The sequence below is a fragment of the Austrofundulus limnaeus genome, unplaced genomic scaffold (assembly GCF_001266775.1).
Source record: "Austrofundulus limnaeus strain Quisiro unplaced genomic scaffold, Austrofundulus_limnaeus-1.0 Scaffold0, whole genome shotgun sequence".
NCBI classification, from domain to species: domain Eukaryota; kingdom Metazoa; phylum Chordata; class Actinopteri; order Cyprinodontiformes; family Rivulidae; genus Austrofundulus; species Austrofundulus limnaeus.
In genome coordinates, this window is record NW_013952402.1 from 1,028,819 (window position 1) to 1,048,501 (window position 19,683).

The following is a 19,683-nucleotide window of genomic DNA, read 5'->3' on the forward strand; positions in this document are numbered from 1 at the left end:
CACTTAAACAATGCACGCTAAGTCCAAGTAAATCAACCTTTTGTGAAGCACGTTCAACTCTGTACAGAACAAAGTACTCAATGCGAATATTTCATTGACTAAGATCGGGACTTAGCGTGCGTTGTTAAAGTGTCCCCTTTATTTTTTGATCAGCAGTGTTCCCTTTATTTTTTGAGCAGTGTATATGTATATGCAAACAAATTGCTCATGTTCTTTCAACACCACCAGCAATAGAGAAGAGTTAGATTTGTCCCTAAACAGCAGGTTTAAAAGTTCATTTTCTTCACATTCTATAAACAGACAGAGTCTGCAAGGGAACATGGGGGATTCTTTTTCTTTTGCATTACCTCGCAAAACTTTTTGTGTTCCCACGCAAACATTTGCACTCCCTTGCATTATTGTTTGGCGTTCCCACGCAAAAGTTTGTTTTGTGAACTGAATTAAATCAGACTTTTATTTACAAATATCCGGTTATCGAGAAAGTACGGAACCCGCGAGGCGACYTTTGTTTATTACTGTTGTGCCTGCTGGTTTATAATAAACAAATTCACATGCTCATTATACATTTATTATTTGGTAATAAACTGCAGGTACAAGAGTGATAAAAGTTTTTTGCGAGGAAACGCAGACATWAAAAAAATCCCTCGTGTCCCCTCGTGGGCTCRGTATAAACAAAAGCATGCGATTTACAAAACACTTGTAAAGGTTTAAGATTTCATCACAGAAGTAATCAGGCTGGAATAAACAGACGAAACAAATAAAGTGTGAGAACAAAATAACAAACAGAAATAAAACTAAGGCAAGAYAGAAGAAAAAAATTGTGAGTTTTTCTGTTCCTGCACAAAAATTCAAAAATAACTGAATTGGCTTTTTCAATACTGCTGGTAAAGACACAGCATGGGCAGATTAATTTAGTCAGGTGTTTTGCTAARTATCTACTGTGTGATATGAATATTTAAAGGGAAAAAATGATAAACTGTGCAAATGATTCAGCAATTAGACTTGTTTTCCCTATTATAAAAATGTAAAAATTCCCCACATTTTGCAGCTCAATGTTCTCTGTTTTTCTGTAACTTTTATAGTMTTCAAAATACTTCCCTTATAGAAATATTTCCACATATTTTAAGACTTCTTCAGTGCCTTCCAACATTGTTCTCTTTTAAATCAGCTGCTGAGAACTTGCTCTGTTTTGTTTTCCTTTTAGCTTTTAACCATTTACTTAAATTCATGTTCATAACCCATAAATTTGTAARATAATGTGCTTTTTAAACTGTTTTGAAGCCGGTGGACATTAGAGAACAGATCCCGGGGAAAAAGCACAGCTACAAGGCAACACTGTGACTCTGAGTTTTCCACATCATAATGACTTTTGGCAATTATTAGGTGCTTAAGTACAATAGTGATTAGGCCTGAACTCTGCTCAATGCCCAGCCGCCTAAAACTACTTTATACATAATTGTCTCTCRGGAGGAAACAGCACTGATTAAAAATTTACGCTCATCCCTGAGCTGCTTCTTTTTCTTCATTTTCTTCCCCATTTTCTGAAAAAAAAAAAAAAGTTCACAATGCAGATCAAATTTTGACCATACTGCCTGAGGGGAGGTCAGATTGCCTCTGGAGCTGTTTTAAACCTCCTCTTCATTTCTTCCTTCTTAATATTCTATAAAATAAATCAAGGTTTACTACAAAGGCCAAAGCAGAGATTAAAGGTTTTACAATATGTAAATTACCTATCACTATTTTCCCACCYGTTTATGCACAAATAAAGTTCAAATTGGCTTGCTCAGTGTTTTTTTTAAACTCTTTTGAACACTCATTCATGAATAAAGGCCAGACCTGGCTCTTGCTCTTTTTCCAACTCCCCTGGTGTCATCATCTGGTTGTGTTGTGCTCGTGCATCCTGTCACAACAAAGGCGTGCCAGCTCTGAGATCCTGCTTCAAAACCAGTTTCTGCGTTTGAGTTTGTCATCGACACATGGGTAAGGATAAGCACTAGCTATCCAGTTTTATGATACGTGATTTTTTTTTTACGATCATCTGGGTAACCTGCCGGGAAGAACATGCTTTGTTGCATTTTATGTGTTGTCAATAGCCTTTACTATCACAAAGGTGCAGGATCAAAACCCCRARARYCACAGGGAGAACATYTAAACTCCACACAGAAAGGCCCTGCACCGCTGCACTGACATGAAAGCTCTGTGTAAAGAATTGACACAAAACTCACCTCAGATGTGTGAACATATCCTACCAGGACCGCACAGTAATCGTGACCTCGKTCCATTTAGCTGAGCAAATGAGCCCTGACTTTGTTCCAGATTGTACAATTGACTCAGCAGGTGGTTTTTCACTGAAAAAAACCCAAAATAAAATAAAATAAACATCTGCAGATGTTGCTTTTTAGACGCTAAATGTGATTCTGGGATGTGGCGACTCGATGGTGTGATGTTAAATCTGTATATTGGCTCAGTGCAACACCTGCAGCTAACCAACACTCACTGTACATTAGGGACRTAACTGGTTAATTAGATTCAGGTGTTCAGATCTGTATAATCAGCTGGAAACCGGTGGGGAATCACGGTAAAAAGAGACGAAGTGACACAGCAAGTTAAAGATAAAGCTTCAATTAAACAGTCAGAAACATTACAGATTGTTTCCTAAAAAGTGGCCCTTAAAGGGCCTGTGACATCAGTTTTTATATAATTATGAATGCATTTATGGAAAGATAACTTTGATAACATATTACAAAAAATAATTAAATAAAAAATCTCACACGTCTGAGATGAACAGTTGTTGAGATATTTGCATGTGAAGTAACAGGAAGTGATGTCAAAGGGGAATTTCTGAACGCGAACAGAGCTTTGCTAAAATGGCTAGCAACCCAGAAGATTTTGATGCTTCTTTAGATTATTTTGACTCCGTATCAGAGAGAGATGAAGAAGAATCAGTTCAAATAATATTGTTTCAATATAAAGACCAGAAAGTTCCTTTTCTTGAAGTGTTTCCCTTTGATGTCACTTCCTGTTTCACTTCGGCTGAGCCAAGTTCAAACGAAAATCTGCCAGTAGTGTAACAAATCATGTGTTTTATCCCAAATTTCTTAAATATAAAGATGTTTTCTCAGACTTTTTTTTATTTGAAGGACATGCATGTCGCAGGTACTTTAACCTCAACATAAGATAATAACAACTGAAAGTGATGTAGTGGAACTAAACCTGTTCTAAAAGGACAAAAACAATCCTGCTGCCTTATAATGTGCTTTTATTGCACTGTGTTGCAAGAGTCATGTTGCTTTATTATAAGAAATTATAATTGTTGGGGAGGATCATACAGAAATGTATCCATATCTGTGTCTTTATTTTGCGATACTATTCATAATTTTGTTGTTTGATCTTTCATGACTCATCAGAGACACAGACCAGAGTCAGATTTGGTGACTGATACCAGCTGCAAGTGTGGAATGGTGAACAGTCAAACTGCAGTCTCTCACACAGAACTTATTATAAAGATGACCCACACAGTCAGAAGGGGGGAGAGAAACATTATCATTATCTTTTGCCTCTTTTTTCATTTTTACCAGTACAATAATCATACACACCATGACTCAGATGGAGAGAAAAGGTTTATTTTGCTGAATAAAAGCACTAATAACTCAAAAAAGTCTAACTAATTTTATCCAAGCAGTGATTTTTCTTTTATTAGCAATCACAGCGTTAGATTGTGTTTATTTTGCATTGTCTCACTTTTTTACCTTATTATTTCTGAAAGCTGACCCCAGCTGGAATGTTTTCCACCTCCGTCCTGCAGAGACAATAAGAATCTGCTGTCTCTGCATATCGGACAGGAGACTGAGCTGCATTATTAGCAGAGCTAAAACTTGTCACTTAGCTGAATGAATCCCATCAAGTGAGCTCCAGTCTTCAGCTGATATGAAAATGTTTCCAGTTAAATACACGTTCATGGTTTTGTTTTCCAACAATGAGTCTGCAGCCAGAGTCAGCAGCTCGTTCATTGCTAATGATGCTAACACGATGTGTTTCTTCCTGCACAGGTGGGACGATCTGTGGATCTGATTATCGTGCCAGCGGTGATAAAAAATCTGCTCTGTGGCAATAAGAGCATCCCTGCTGTTAGCGCTGATACCTCCCTGTTGGAGCTCCTGAAAGCACAACAAAAAAGCCAAGCCATTAGAAAAGAAAAAAAAAAACAAAAACAAAACAAAACAGTAATCTGATTATGTCCAATAGAGCCAAATATTGCATCAGTCAGTGGAGTAAAAAACTCAGACCCCTTCTCAGAGTGAACATAAATTTCCCATTTTGTCTGTGTTTACATTGTTGGGGTTTTGCTTGTGTTCTTGGGGTTGTGTCATTATTGTAATCTTTACACTCTAATGCAGGAAAAAGCATAGTTTGGCTCTCTGATTGTTGGCCAGGAAAGCARATTTCAGGGTGGAAAAGAGCCATGTTTAGCAGTAATGACCAAAAAGGCTGTTCATTATTTTAAAATGTCACCAGTAGTTCTCCTGACAAGGTAATTTAGATCAAAAATTTAGTAAAGAAAATTCAGGGAAATGTAAAAAGCTAGATACTTACAACAATTTAGCTTTGACTAAAATTGTACTATTACCACTGCCCATGGAAGAGTGGGTAGATTATTGGTTTGACAATAATTTATGTTGCTCTGGTATCTTTATGTTTTTTAATGTGTGTGTGTGTGTGTTCATTTGTTTGTAGATTTAGCTAAATATCTCATGAAACACTGAATAGATTTTAATGAAACTTGAAGCTAAACGACCCTACAACACAAAAAATGATTATAACGCAGTCCGTTTTACAAACATCGAGATAAGACTTGGTAGCTGAGAGTTAATCTGGACCTTACCTTCCTGCACAGGTCCGTTCAATTCTAGTCAATGAAATCCTTGCTGATTGGTTGTAGTGCCGTGCGATGGCAACAACTTTCTTGTGTGGCATCTCAAGCTTACCCGTGAACATCTACGTATACAGGCTTAAAATTTCACATGAACGAGTTTCGCTGGTCGCTTGGAGGAGGGCAAGCGATTGRGGCCTCATCGCACAAGTTCCGTAGAGAGGGAGGGACATTGCTTTCCATGTGTTGAACCCCTAAGGTTGTGCAGTTTCACATAATATAAAATTCTGCACTCAGTTTAAAGTTGCATTCACTCTCAGACAGAGTATTAGAAGTCTATCTTATACCTGCCTATATTTGCTGACATTTGTGTCCATGGGGACAAGTCCTCCAAATGTATATATATAAATATATTTTCGCTTGGCCTTCAGAGGAGTCAGACGCTTTTTGCTCTCTCTCCCGAGCCTGTCCCTCCTTTGTTGAAGCCTTTCTTCTAACTATCATCCGAAAACAAAACAAATTTTGGATTTGGTCAACTGGTCTCTGAACGCAATCAAAACTATTTTTTCCACATTGAGATTTGAGCGAGGGGAGCGCAGCTGTCCGAGTGGAATGGTGGTGGCCGGGCAAGTGTCTGACTCTTGGGGATGGAACCTGATCTGCTTTCCATTGAAGACGTGGAAGATCTGTACATATTTGGATTTATGATAACTGGATTCCTGCTGATCGGCTGTGGAGGAGTCCTGGCTTATCAGAAAAGAAAAGTGATCCTGACAGCAGTTCGGGCCTGTGAAAAGCTGTCAGGACCATGGATGGAGTCTCTCGCACTGGAAACGCACAAACTCAAACGTTGGGAGATGTAAGTCGCAAACTGGATGTGATTCTGACAAGAAGTCCTATGGAATTGTTTTTCCTCTGGTAAAAATAGTTCACAAACGATCAACATTGTTTCTTCCTTGTTGCAAATTTTTATTTATTCTGAACTCACGTCTCTCTGGAGGTCACACGAGAATTTTCCTCAGACATCTGAATTCTCGTGACATTTCAGGAAGTCTCGCGTGATTTAATATCTGACATCTGAATGTTCATGAAGAAATATATTTTTCGTGTGTGGTGTGTTGTCTCTTATGTGGCTGTACACCACACATTGTAGGACCAAACCTGGTATATCCATGATTTTTATCTTCATGTGTGAGCTCTCTCAGTCTTTGAAAATTGGCCGACTGTTTTAAAATCTTGCAGTGTGACTCAGCCTTTAGCTGCCTTGCTGAGCGAGTGGTTTTTTAGCGTACGTTTCTGTGTTTCTGTGAAAAACAAAGGATCAGAGCTCTTTTTTAACTCACCTTTCCTGTTGTGTGTATTCCAAGCTGCAAAAGGTAGCGCACCATAGCGCAAAAGACCGTGGACATTCGTTCCCCCATGTTTGTTATGTGTGTCTTTCTCCAAACGGATGTTCTAAACTGCAAGTTCCTAGTCTGTGTTTATCACTGACAGTGGCGACAAAGCTGATTCTGATTCTGATTATTTGTGTTTGTTTGTGTGTATTTTACAGTGCAATAATTGGATCACCCACACGGACCTCAATTTAAAAAGTCGAGGGGAAGTCTTTGGACYAAGGGACCTTACAGAAAGAGAGAACCTATAGGCAGCTGTCACGGTGATAAATGAGCTGTGGGGAGAAACTAATTTCTGCCGCTAATGTTCAAAGTCTCCGTGGGTCCACGCTGATTCAGCTAATTGGCTTTAAAGGAAGCCAGTTTATGAAACATCCATCWCAAACTTACTGTGTTACATATGTTTGATTGACTTGTAGTTATTTCTGCATTTTTTTATTTAAAAAATGGAATAAAAGTTAAAAATGAAAGATTTATTGAAGGAACCTCGTTTTGCTCACACACAATAAATTAAACATTTGTGTCCAGAATATACAGTACAAAGATTTGCAGCAGGAGTTTGCAACGTGAGAGTGTTTCAGGGAGATAAGGGTCTAAAATAAGCTTKTCCACTGTGATGGGCTCCCTGTTGTCTGTTGGATTTTTAAAAWATGTTTTTTATGATTTTACAACTCACAACATATTTGGCTAGAACACGCTGAGATGCTCCCAACGTCTGCTGAAGCATTTCGCTCGTTAGAAAGTTGATCTATGRGAGTTTGTCACCCCTGTCCCTCCGGCTGCTCGTGAGTCCTGTGAGCTGCCGTGAGCCTMAACAGGTCTGAGAGGTCCAATAATGCTGCAGAGCTGCCACAGAGCCACAGCAGTCTGCAGCCCTCACTCATCAGGACCGCCTCCAGGTTCTGACTGGGCTGCTGTCCAGAGTGCCTCATCGAGACAAACACGCTGCAGGATCCTCTTGAAAGGCTGCGATTTGAGGACACACAGAGAGCTTGTGTCGCTGCGGAGAGAGCTGTAAACAAATACGTTGCATAAAGACGTGCAATGGTGCTTTTTGTTTTTCTTTTTTTTCTTCTGTGTGAGTAAAATGTCTGTGAGGGTTTGAGAATTTCACGGTTTAAAACAAACAGAGGTGTTCTTTAATACAGAAGATAAAGAAGTGCCTGAAAGGTTGTATTTATTTATTCATTATATCAAATAGTGGGTTTGTAAAGAATAACCCATGAAATATGATGAAAGAGGAGTTGGATACAGTACAAATAATGCAACTTATTCCATTTTTTTAAAGTGTCAAAAACCAAAACAACTTCACTTTTTCCACAAATGTATTTTTGCTCAGCAAGAAATCTCTGGATTGGAAAATAGCATATTGTCGAACAAAATTCACCTGAATCCTCTGCTGAGGAGCTGATTATGGCCAAGCAAATGCATTTCTCTCTCTCTTCTTTTTTTTTTTGCAAAATAAAATCACACTGAAGCCGCCACTTCCTCCAAAAATAATTCAATTTTCAATGTTTCCAATGAGAACTGTTGTAATCTAATACTATTCTGGATGACAAAAAAAAGTTCTCTGTGGGAAGATTCAGAAAATGGTTTTCATTTCATGCAAATTCACGCAGACATGCAAAAAAAGAAATAATAAGAAGAGTAAAAACAAATAGTGAGGAAGTCGAGCAGTCAGTCTTAAAGGAAAAGGTCACAGCAGTGAAAACAAACAATAAKTTTTAAACAGCTGTCTTGCTCTGTAGCGAGTGGTTTTTTTTTGTGCGTATGATTTTATGTTTCTGATGTAAATATAAGATTAGAGCAATTTTTAAAACTCATCCCTGTTGCACATGACCTGTTCACCTGTTCCCCCATGGTTTTGTCATGTGTGTTCTCTTGAATGGGTGTTCTTAACTGAAATTTCYTTCTACATCCATGATGTTTTGTTTGAATGACAATAAAAGCAATCTGAAATCTGAAATATTAACACCAGGCCAGATTCTGACGAACTCATACAAAAACACAAAGTTTCGTGTAAAAGGTTAGCATGTTAGCGTGTTTTTATCAAATGTCAAAATGGTTGATGTCCCCATATGTTACATGGAGTTAATTTGGCTCAGTGTGTTGTAGGAAAGCCCCTCCCTCATTCGGCCCACCACCATTCTATTTCTTTTTATAAATTATTGGCAACTTGTCCTCTCCTGTCCCCCTCATCATTATTCCCTGCAGGAGTCTTCGTTCCAGCACTCTGAAGGATTGTCTCCTCTCCATCTTCCTCACGTGTCCCGAGTAATTCTGATAAGTGACCAGTTAAGGTGAGTGTTTAGCTGCAGAATGCACTTAAAGCCTGCTGCTGAGTGGCATCACATGGAGTTTTGAAGCAGTTTGCATTTTTACATACCGGCGAATAAACTGCYACATTTGTGCAACATTCCTGAAAATGACATCAGAAACAATGACATGTTAGAGTTACCACACTATTGTTTAATCCTTCCCACAACTTAGTGCTGTTGTTCCTCATTTGTTGCTGTTTTTTTCTTTCTTAGAACAGAAACAGAAACTATTATGTGTCACAATTATTTGTCTTGAAACCCAAATGCAAGCAGAACTCGGGAGAGTAAAAATAAATGATTTATCAACAAAAATGCTGAACAGTGTAGCCAACTCTACTACTACTACAAAAAAAATCAACCAAAATCACATAAACTGGACACAGGTAGGATTGAGACGTCCAACATGTCATGATCCACTCCTAGAGCCACAGGAGGGACAGGTGTGTGGAAAAAATATGAAAAATGAAGAGAATGGCAAACACCTGCCGAGAGACAATGATGACCAGGTGGGCGGGGCCAAAATGAAAAGACATGGAGGAACTGAACGAGCAAGGTAAATAAAGACAGGAGGATCATAAAGGGACAAAAATAATTAACTATAAGAACAAACAAACAGGGATCCTCATTGTATGATCATCAGAACAGTCCTTTCATTGTCTTTCTGTCATTTAGGAATATATTAAATATMAAAAACAGGCATGAGTAAAGTTTTTTTTCCCTAAAACCTGAATTGCACTGTCACTTTGACCAGCAGAGGCTCAATGTTTAACAGGGAGACATGACAATAAAACTTAATTTTGWGGTTAATTTATTTGGGTTCTGCATGTCATGTACACCAACACCATTACACAGTGAAAACAAGCTGGCTTTAAACTATTTACAGGAAGGAACTATAAAAAGAGTTAATGGTGAAAACAAGAAATAAACTTTATTTACACAAACCTAACACCAAAGCAATAATAGGTACTAATTGGTATATTTGCGTAATACAAATCATTACAACTATCAAATCTAAGGTCAATCAAAAGAATAAGTCTGACTTAGCATAAATAAAAGCAATGCTAAATCAGACTTATTCTTCCCATAGATTAAGTCTGTTTCATCCCATAGAATTACACCATAATTCTATGGGATAAATCTTGTGCCAGTAGGAATTGAATTTGAATTGCTCAGATTGAATCTGAATAATTTGAAATTGAATGCATTGATTTGAAAATAAAAAAAATTCACAAAATTGAAAATGAATTTAGTTGTTTGAAATTGAATTTAAAGTTTTGAATTTGAATTATTTGCTTTGAAGCTGTATTTTGTTCTATTAAAATTTTTGACTACTTTCAATTTCAGTTCCAAAATTCTAATTTTTATGTCACACATCCTGGTCCTTGAGAAAGCCAGCCACAGTGATTAATTTTACCCATAGAAAATGTTACATTTACATCKKYTCATGGATCAGTCAGCAGCAGCATCTGATCAATATGTGATCCATGATGTGATGTTAATGTAACATTTTTTACATGTAGGTAAAATTAATCACTGCAATAAAACAACTGTCCTTTTTTGTCACTTTTACAGTGGATTGTATCAGTTCTGTTACATACAGAAGGGAAACTTCACTGAAGTGAAACAAAATCTGTGGATCTGTGTTTGATTTTTCTAGACATGCAGGTGAACAAAATAAAATAAAAATAAAAAAAAATAAAAAGATTAAAAAATACAGATTTCTAAATATGTTTCAACTGCTTTGCTTATGTGTGTGATTAGAAGTGTTTCCATTTCAGTGTGTGTATTCCTGGTTAACATCCATGTTGTCAGAAAACACATTAAACCTTGGCCATGATGGGTTTTTTTCACTCTACATGGCCTGGAGGCATGAATGAGCGTCTGCTGTAAAGCCGAAGCTACAGACTTTCCCGTATCTCTGCTGGTGCATGCTGGGATAATCTGGAGCCTCCCCCTCCCACCATGACCCTAAGAAGAAATTAGTGGGRGGAGAGAAAAGAAAGGAACTGGAAACAAAGAACATCGTGTCTTCTTTCACCTCTTTTCCACTGATTGTTTTGCTGCTTTCTCYCCAACATCGGTGATATAAAAAATGTTGAGGTTTGATAGATTARGCCCACAAAGAGCCTGAGTTCTGATTAAATAAAGCTCCACGCCTCCTGTCAGAGCCGCAGACTCATCGTCGCATCGTCTTCCACCGTTACGTCTCTGTCCCGCAGTTGAGCCAAAGATCAGCTTTGACAAGGACGAACTGTGGAGCAGAGATAATTGTGCTGAGCGTGCCCTTGTTCTGCACTCAGCCTTGATATTTGGAAGGCAATTAACCAGATTAGAAAGCCTGATCAATACAAGCACCTCATGCAACCCTGAGACTCTGTTCCCTGTGGGAAAGTCGAGTCTTCCTGCCACAACCTGCTGGCTRCAACATGTTGATCCTGACATCTCTATATAAACGCTGATTCAGCATTCACACAATTTTCCTTTCATTGTTTTCAGTCTTGTGCTTTTGCAGACTWTGTTCTGTTTTAGCAACATGAAAACATTCAAATCATTCAGGAAATGGATGATATTGATGTTAGGTTTTGTAACTTTTATACATTTTTAAAACAACTTTTTACTTATYAAAGTACATTCCCGTTAGAAAGGCATGCGATCTTATCATTTTCTTTAAAAACATTGCTTTCTTTAAAATCCTGCTGGATATTTTGTGGTTGATTAATTGAGTTGGTATACGTTGCAGTCGATTGTATATTTACTTTAAGTAAGAGAATAAACAAATCTCTTTTTAAAATGTGCCTCACTCCAACAGTGTAAACACCATTTTTACATTTCCCGCACTCCTATGCTGACGTAGGAGGGGCCACCCACAGGGGGGTGTGGCCAGGGTTAAAGYGGCAATATTATGTGTTTCTCAGGKATATATTTAAATTCTATACCATYATAAAGTAACTGTGTCACCTTCAGTTGTTATTAAAATGTTCTTTATATGTTTAAATAGAAAATAAACTTGACTTCTCATCATACCTCTTTCTAAACACCTTGAAATTGGCCTCTGTCTCTTTAAGAACCTCCTTCCGCTTCTGTCCCGCCCATTTCAGCACGGGYCTGGGAGTAAAATGGAGTTTTTAGATCTGAAAATGAACATTTAATTGAGAACTTAATCAGTTTCCTGCATATTGAGCTTCCAGTCTGAATCAGCTGTTTATTATTGAATTTGTTCAGCTGGGCGGCACGTGGTGCAGTTGTAGCATTATAATCTCGCCAGATGCCTTCCTGGGTAGACTTRGCAAGTTCGCTCCATGCATGCATGGGTTTTCTCCATGGTTTTCCCCCGCAGACCAATAACAGGAATGTCAGGTTACTTGGTAACTCAAAATTATCGCTATGCATGAGTGAGAGCGTGAATGGTTGCCTGTGTGTGGTCCTGTGGTGGGCTTGCGACCTGTCCAGGGTGCACCTCGCCCCTCGCACTGTGACTGACATGGACACCTCCGTAAGAGGGAAAGGCAGGTACAYTTCATGAACGGATGGYATTTATTCAGCTGAAGAAGCTTTTCATGCATCATCAGCTCTTTCGTAATTGTTAATAAAAGAAACGTCTTATTATTTGAACATAAGTTTCGGCCTCGCAGGGCTTTGTGTTTGTGTTAAAAACTGAATGCAGCGTTTCAAAATGTAAAAAAAAAACTGTCCCCTTTTTTATATCTTTATAGAAACACACACAGAAAAGACCATTGTAAAACCCCCACTGCTCCACCTTTTATAGACTCTTTCCCTAACAGCAGATTTAATGGCTCTTTTCAAGATCAACTTGACTGATAACAGCAGCAGAGTGAGATCATGTCCATCTGTCCTCAACCTCTAACGCTCCATGTGGAATACATAACAAGGATGGCTGTCTTAGAGTCGTTTACTTAAACAATCAGATCCTTAATAAGCTGCTGCAGTTCACTTTGAGGACACCTCCATGAAAAAATCTGATGTTAGTTTTTGCCACCCATTTACAACAATTTCCTCTTGTCTTTTCAGAATAAAACTGTTTAAAGGAGCTATTTTCAAAATATGCAAATTCTTCCATCAGTTCACAAATTTRAATTGTTTAATTTCCTGCTTTCTGTCATTTATAATTACTTATTTACTGTCTATTACTCAGGTTGAGGAGTGATAATGTTTGATTGTGCACAGGTTAGGAAATAATTAGAACAGAAACATCATTATGGCAAAATCAAAAACATGATATGACTTTTATTTTTAGCTCATTTATTGGTACTTGATTTCTGTAGCAAAACATCTCATCAACCAAAGAAGAATATTTAATGAAACTTTCAGATGTTCATAACTTTTATAGTGACTAATTGAACTAATCTACATTAGAAAACGAAACAATTACTACAACTCAGTCAAATGTACAGATGTGGTAGTAGTTGAGAGTCCTCCCCAGCACTCAGACCTCATGAGAATTTGTTTGACTGTAGCATAAAAGTCGACACGATGATATGCATCCCATCAAGAAATATGCGTTGTGATTTAAAACCAGCTTGATTTGAACTCCTTTTTTTTTTTTTTTTTCCAGTTTTCTGCATTTTGCTCCCACGGTGCAAATGATGGGTTTAATGAGCCGCGTGTCCTCAGTGCGCATGGCACAAGTTGTCAGCTCCTGGCCGCGGGAGAGAAGATGTAAAATCCTGTCATCTGAAGACAAGTGACGAAGACGCGCGCGCGGGGGAATACTCCTCTTTTTCTCTGGCCCCCCGATTCCGCGCGAGGAGGAGGTGATCTCACCATATGCGCTGCTCCACACACCYTGCTGCACACAAAAGGCTCCAGCTCCTCTGCTCTCTCCGGGACAAGTCAGCCCCGTGGATGTTGTCACTTTGTCTGAGAGTGGGATTATGGCGCGTAAATCTGTCTCTTTTTAAGATTTTTGTGCATCATTCTGAAATTCTGGAGAGGAAAGATTTTGGTGCAGGGGGACCTGGAGGATACTGCTGCTTCTTCTTCCCAAACACGCGCTCCTGTTGGATTTACGCTGCAGTCCACTTCACGCCAACAGCACTACTGCAAGGAGGAATGTTATGAAACTATCTCCGGACTTGCACGCGCGGGTGTGTCAGTTTTCTGACCGCACTTCTCCGAACAATGAGGCGGCGTGGTGCGCAAAGTAGGGGGGAATGTTGCGTGCGCAGCGGGGGAGCAGGACGGTGACTTCCAGAGGACAGACCCGCGAACGGCGCCTTCCATGCGGAGCGTGTCGCTGTCCGACGCGCGCGTGGTGCTGAAATTCGGATGATGCCTGGCCGGCGGGTGCAGGGCTGCCGCTCCCTGCACTTCAACGAGGACAACGGCCGCTTCGTGCTGCTGGCCGTCCTCATCCTGCTGTACCTGCTGTGCGGCGCTGCGGTCTTCTCGGCCATCGAGAGGCCCTCGGAGCTGCGGGCTCACGGCCGCTGGAACGGGACGCTCCTGAACTTCAGCGAGACCTTCAACATCAGCCTGCGGGACCTCAACTCTTTCCTGCGGGAGTACGAGGCTGCCATCGCCGCGGGGATCCGGGCCGACGCGCTCAGACCCAGATGGGATTTTACGGGCGCGTTTTACTTTGTTGGAACTGTGGTGTCGACTATAGGTGGGTGATCTCCGCAGCGTTTCCSCTGACCCTTGAGTTCAGCTGCTTTGCGGCCATGTTGCTCTTTAAGCACTTGGAAACTACACACAAGGCTTTGGCAAAAAGAAAATACAGTTTAAGTGAATCAAATCGTCAAAAAACAAAAACCCATTTTTGAAAAAGTTGGGGTAAAATGTATAAGAGAGTGRAATGATCTGCACAGCTCATAAACCCATCGTTTATTCAGAATGGAACACAATAAACACATCAAATATTAAAAACTTAAAATGTGTTATATGGGGGGGGGGGGGATGAGGTCATTTTGAATTTTATAGCAACAGAAAAGTGGGGACATGTTTTCCACGGTGAAGCATCCTCTCTTCTTTTAACAACAGTTCATGAACCAGATCCTGGAAGTTCTGGAAGGGATTGTTCAACAGTCTGCTGGGCCAGTTCAGCACCCAGACTCTTTTAGTTGGAAGCCATTCTGTAATGGATGCTGTTTAACATCTCTTAATAAAATACACAAGAGCTTCCCTGAAAAGACAGAGGCAGGCTTTGGAACTGTTTAAAGAGGCAATATCATGTAAAATCCACTTTTTTGAGTTTTATATCATGTTATAATGTTATACTCTCATAAAAAAAACATGCCCAAAGCCTTGCTCTGACTCATTCATGCACGTTTGAGAAATCCTGTAGTGTTTTTAGGAAGCCATGCTGAGGAGCAAAACGACAGGTGGGGACCAGAAACGCCCCTGGGATGTGTCAAACTTCCTCATGGCAGAGCGCACCCCTTCCCCCCACACCCCCATGACTCCTGCAGGCTCTCGGGTGAAAGTGAAAGTGAAACTTAACTGTCTGCTGAGCTCCCAACATTAGTTCTCACTCAGTGAAGCTCTTTTCAGATTAAAATACCTTTGAGGAAATGTATTTTCAGATGCCAAGTAAATTGCATCATGGCAGCCCCCCCCCCCACACACACACACACACGTGAGACAGAAGCAAAGGTAGTTCTTAAAGAGACAGAGGCCAATTTCAAGGCGTTTAGAAGAGGAAGTGATGAGAAGTTAAGTTTATTTCCTATTGAAACATAAAAACAGCATTTTGTTGGCTCCCAGCTTTGATGTTTTAGTTTTATCTTTGCCGCCACACCAGCATTTAATTTTATTAAAGGAGACGTGTCTTGCTTTAAAATTTTTCTTTTTCACTTTTAAATCCTTCAGTTGGGATCTAAATAAAGTGGAACTGCGATGCTTTGGTCTGAATTCCTCCTTATTGCAACTCCACAAGCCCCTCTTTCACCACTTTTCTGAGGTGTGTCTCAGATCAATTCATTTTGAGGCTGTRTCTTTAAACCCAAACAAGGCGCTTCAGACCCCGCCCCCCTCCATCTTCCAGAGCYCTCCATTCTAGCTTATTAGAGAGGTTTTACAACGGCCCAGAAACTTTTTATTTACAAATTAATTCAAAAATGTCAACAAGGGGAGACTTGTCCGAAAACGTCATGGAAAATAAAGAAAAGTAAAAGATGATCCAAACGTTATATAAAGATATATACAGGTGCTGGTCATAAAATTAGAATATCATGAAAAAGTAGATTTATTTCAGTAATTCCATTTAAAAAGTGAAACTTGTATATTATATTCATACATTACATACAAACTCATATATTTCAAATGTTTATTTCGTTTAATTTTGATGATTACAAATGACAACAAATGAAAATCTCAAATTCAGCATATCAGAAAATTAGAATATTACTGAAGACCAATAAAAACAAAGGATTTATAGAAATGTTGGCCAACTGAAAAGTATGAACATGAAAAGTATGAGCATGTACAGCACTCAGTATTTAGTTGGGGCTCCTTTGGCCTGTATTACTGCAGCAATGCGGCGTGGCATGGAGTCAATCAGTCTGTGGCACTGCTCAGGTGTTATGATAGCCCAGGTTGCTCTAATAGTGGCTTTTAGCTCTTCTGAATTGTTGGGTCTGGTGTATTGCATCTTCTTCTTCACAATACCCCATAGATTTTCTATGGGGTTAAGGTCAGGAGAGTTTGCTGGCCAATTAAGAACAGGGATACCATGGTCCTGCAACCAGGTACTGGTAGCTTTGGCACTGTGTGCAGGTGCCAAGTCCTGTTGGAAAATGAAATCTGCATCTCCAAAAAGTTGGTCAGCAGCAGGAAGCATGAAGTGCTCTAAAACTTCCTGGTATGTGGCTGCGTTGACCCTGGACCTCAGAAAACACAATGGACCAACACCAGCAGATGACATGGCACCCCAAACCATCACTGACTGTGGAAACTTTACACTGGACTTCAAGCAACGTGGATGAAGTGCCTCTCTTCTTTTCCTCCAGACTCTGGGACCTTGATTTCCAAAGGAAATGCAAAATTTACTTTCATCAGAGAACATGACTTTGGACCACTCACCAGCAGTCCAGTCCTGTTTCTCTGTAGCCCAGGCAAGACGCTTCTGACGCTGTCTGTGGTTCAAGAGTGGCTTGACACAAGGAATGCGACAGCAGAAAACCATGTCTTTCATACGTCTGTGTGTGGTGGTTCTTGAAGCACTCACTCCAGCTGCAGTCCACTCTTTGTGAATCTCCCCCACATTTTTGAATGGGTTTTGTTTCACAATCCTCTCCAGGGTGCGGTTATCTCTCTTGCTTGTACATTTTTTCGACCACATCTTTTCCTTCCCTTCGCCTCTCTATTAATGTGCTTGGACACAGAGCTCTGTGAACAGCCAGCCTCTTTAGTGATGACCTTTTGTGTCTTGCCCTCCTTGTGCAAGGTGTCGATGGTCGTCTTTTGGACAACTGTCAAGTCAGCAGTCTTCCCCATGTTTGTGTAGCCTATAGAACTAGACTGAAAGACCATTTAAAGGCCTTTGCAGGTGGTTTGAGTTAATTAGCTGATTAGAGTGTGGTACCAGGTGCCATCCATTTTGAACCTTTTCACAAGATTCTAATTTTCTGATATGCTGAATTTGAGATTTTCATTTYTTGTCATTTGTAATCATCAAAATTAAACGAAATAAACATTTGAAATAAATGAGTTTGTATGTAATGTATGAATATAATATACAAGTTTCACTTTTTAAATGGAATTACTGAAATAAATCTACTTTTTCATGATATTCTAATTTTATGACCAGCACCTGTATGCAGCACAGCAACTTCTCTGCACTTCTAGAGACTCCAAGTGTAACAAAATGTATTTAACGGCCAAAAAAGTGGATTTTGCGTAACATGTCCTCTTTAAAGTTTCTTTATTCATAACGAGTCTATCTGTGTGTCTGCAGTTTGGGTCATTTTAACACACAAACCTTAATAGATTAACTTCTTTTTTTTTTTTTTTTTGAAAGTCATGTGTTACACTTTTGGCTGTAATTGGTTTTGGAAATGGGGCAACATCTGATTCGTCTGCCATCTGGAACAAGCACTCTCATCCCCAGTTATAGGACAGCACCCATGGGTGCAGTTTCCTTTTTTTTTTTWAACTATCAGGAATGTCAATGAGAAGCCCCTTTCTACCCACCACCCCCACCCCTCCATTTAACATTTACTCATGCAATAGGTCAGAAAAGAGCAAGCGTACCTCCCAGGGCAACCCGAGGGCCAGCGGTGTGATGCTCTGCATGCCTGATGGCTTCCACACCCACTTTACACCCACCCCTCTCCCACACCCTTACAGACAGAACCTACAGCCACAGCATTCTGCGACTGAATAAATGTAAATGGATAAAAAACAACAAAAACCACTCCGAGTAATAATCAGATCTGACAGCAACTCTGTCTCTGACCTTGCCCTAAAAACACGAAGGGATGTGCAGTAAACAACGACACACCCCTGGCTCTGACTTTTAATTGAAAAGCGCACAGAGACAGGAGGGGYAGTGATGGTTATGGCTGCACAGAGGAAATTGATTCCACGTAAGCAGAGAACCCCGTCACAACTTTATTTACTGTAGACCTGTCAGAGAGGAGCTTTATTGGCCCTCCCACCTTCCACACTTAGATACACAAATGCACTCGTATGCGGCGCTCCGAGGCACTCAGCCACACGGGAGGGAACCACAGCAGCTGTGTTTGCTCACACGTCTGCAGCAGGTTGTCATCTTTTTGTGCTCCTCTTGTCACGCAACATCACTGTCTTCCCCCCTCGACAGGCGGACTGACTCAGCTGTTTGGCTGGAATGAGGAAATCAGGGTGATGCTGACATCTTTTATCTCTCCTGTGTGTTTAATTCTTTCTGGGATTTTATTTATTTATTTTTTTTAGCTTTGATCTCCTSAGCCCCTCTGGCTTGCGTGCTACTTTTTCAGCTTGCTTGTGAGCCCCTGATATAAAAAAGGGATTTGAGGACCTCCCCGCAATGCTTGGTTTCGCCCCCCTTGTGCACTCCGGACGCTCCTCCTCGACACTTCCTGTCTCTAACTCTGCTCTGCCAAAGGCTTCAGATAAGCATTGACTCTTTGCTCCCCTTGATGTGCCTCCGCAGCTTCGCTTTGAAGAATGAAAGCGCGGCTCCGACCCCATGACGATGTTGTTTACCAGGAGGTTTTGCACCGACTCACCGGCTGTTAATGTGGCCTAAACACCTGCAGTACAACTACAAGTGATGCTCTGAAGTTTAGAGAGTGTTAAATCATTTTCATTGATCAACTTAAATCTACAGCTACAGTTTAGCCAAGCTAAAGAATTATTTAATCYCATCGGTGTTGCTTCCTTCAAAGAGACCTCAAAGGCCGTTTGTGCAAAATCCACATTTAACAGTTTTTTCTTTAAACAAACCAAACATTTTTGTGAAGTGGTATGATGGAAGTTGATCCCATTTAATGCTACACGTTCAGCCATATAATGCTGATTAAAACCCTTTTTGTCGGTAGAGTTTTTGGTGGATAKTTTTATTTCCCACAACACAAGGGACAAATGCAAAATCCKTTTTTTTAGCTATMAAATACATTTTGTTGTGTACTTAAAGTCTCTGGGATTGCTTGAACCCTTTAAACATCAGTATTATAGTTATAGTTGCCCAAGGTACATTCCCAGTTTGTGGTTACTTCCTGCCTTTTTATAGCCAACCAGGGACATTCAATTTGCTCAATAGGCTGTTCAAACAATTCGATTGGTTGTCTTCTTTTGATTGACACCTTGTTTGACCACCTGGGTTCATCTATAAACTCTCCAGAGCCCAAAATGTGTGGCGAGCCCCTCATGTCCCACCTGTCTGTGGTACATGGGATTGGATGACTACAGATTATGGAATAATCTGGAAGATGACATTAAAAATTCCAGATCAATGTGTAAGAGAATGGTAACGATTAATTTGCTGGAGAAATATTTAAATGTATGAATTGTTGTTCAAGGAGTTAAAACTTTAATATTTTCTTTTTTTTTTGTAAATTAAAGATTATTTTTGATTGAATTTATATATTTGAGAAAAAGGGGCAGATATAAGATTTTTTTTCTTTTGCTACCTTTCATT

The 19,683-nt window shown here is 39.9% G+C and overlaps 1 protein-coding gene across 1 annotated transcript in view; it reads left to right on the plus strand.

The window, feature by feature from the left end:
* The first annotated feature begins 12,886 nt into the window (after nt 1-12,886).
* The window catches only part of kcnk12 (potassium channel, subfamily K, member 12), a 34,526-nt gene continuing 27,729 nt past the window's right edge, over nt 12,887-19,683 (plus strand). The window contains exon 1 of the mRNA XM_014005872.1: nt 12,887-14,208. Within this exon, the coding sequence (XP_013861326.1) occupies nt 13,869-14,208 (340 nt within the window). The 5' untranslated portion in view covers nt 12,887-13,868. The remainder of the gene's footprint in view (nt 14,209-19,683) is intronic.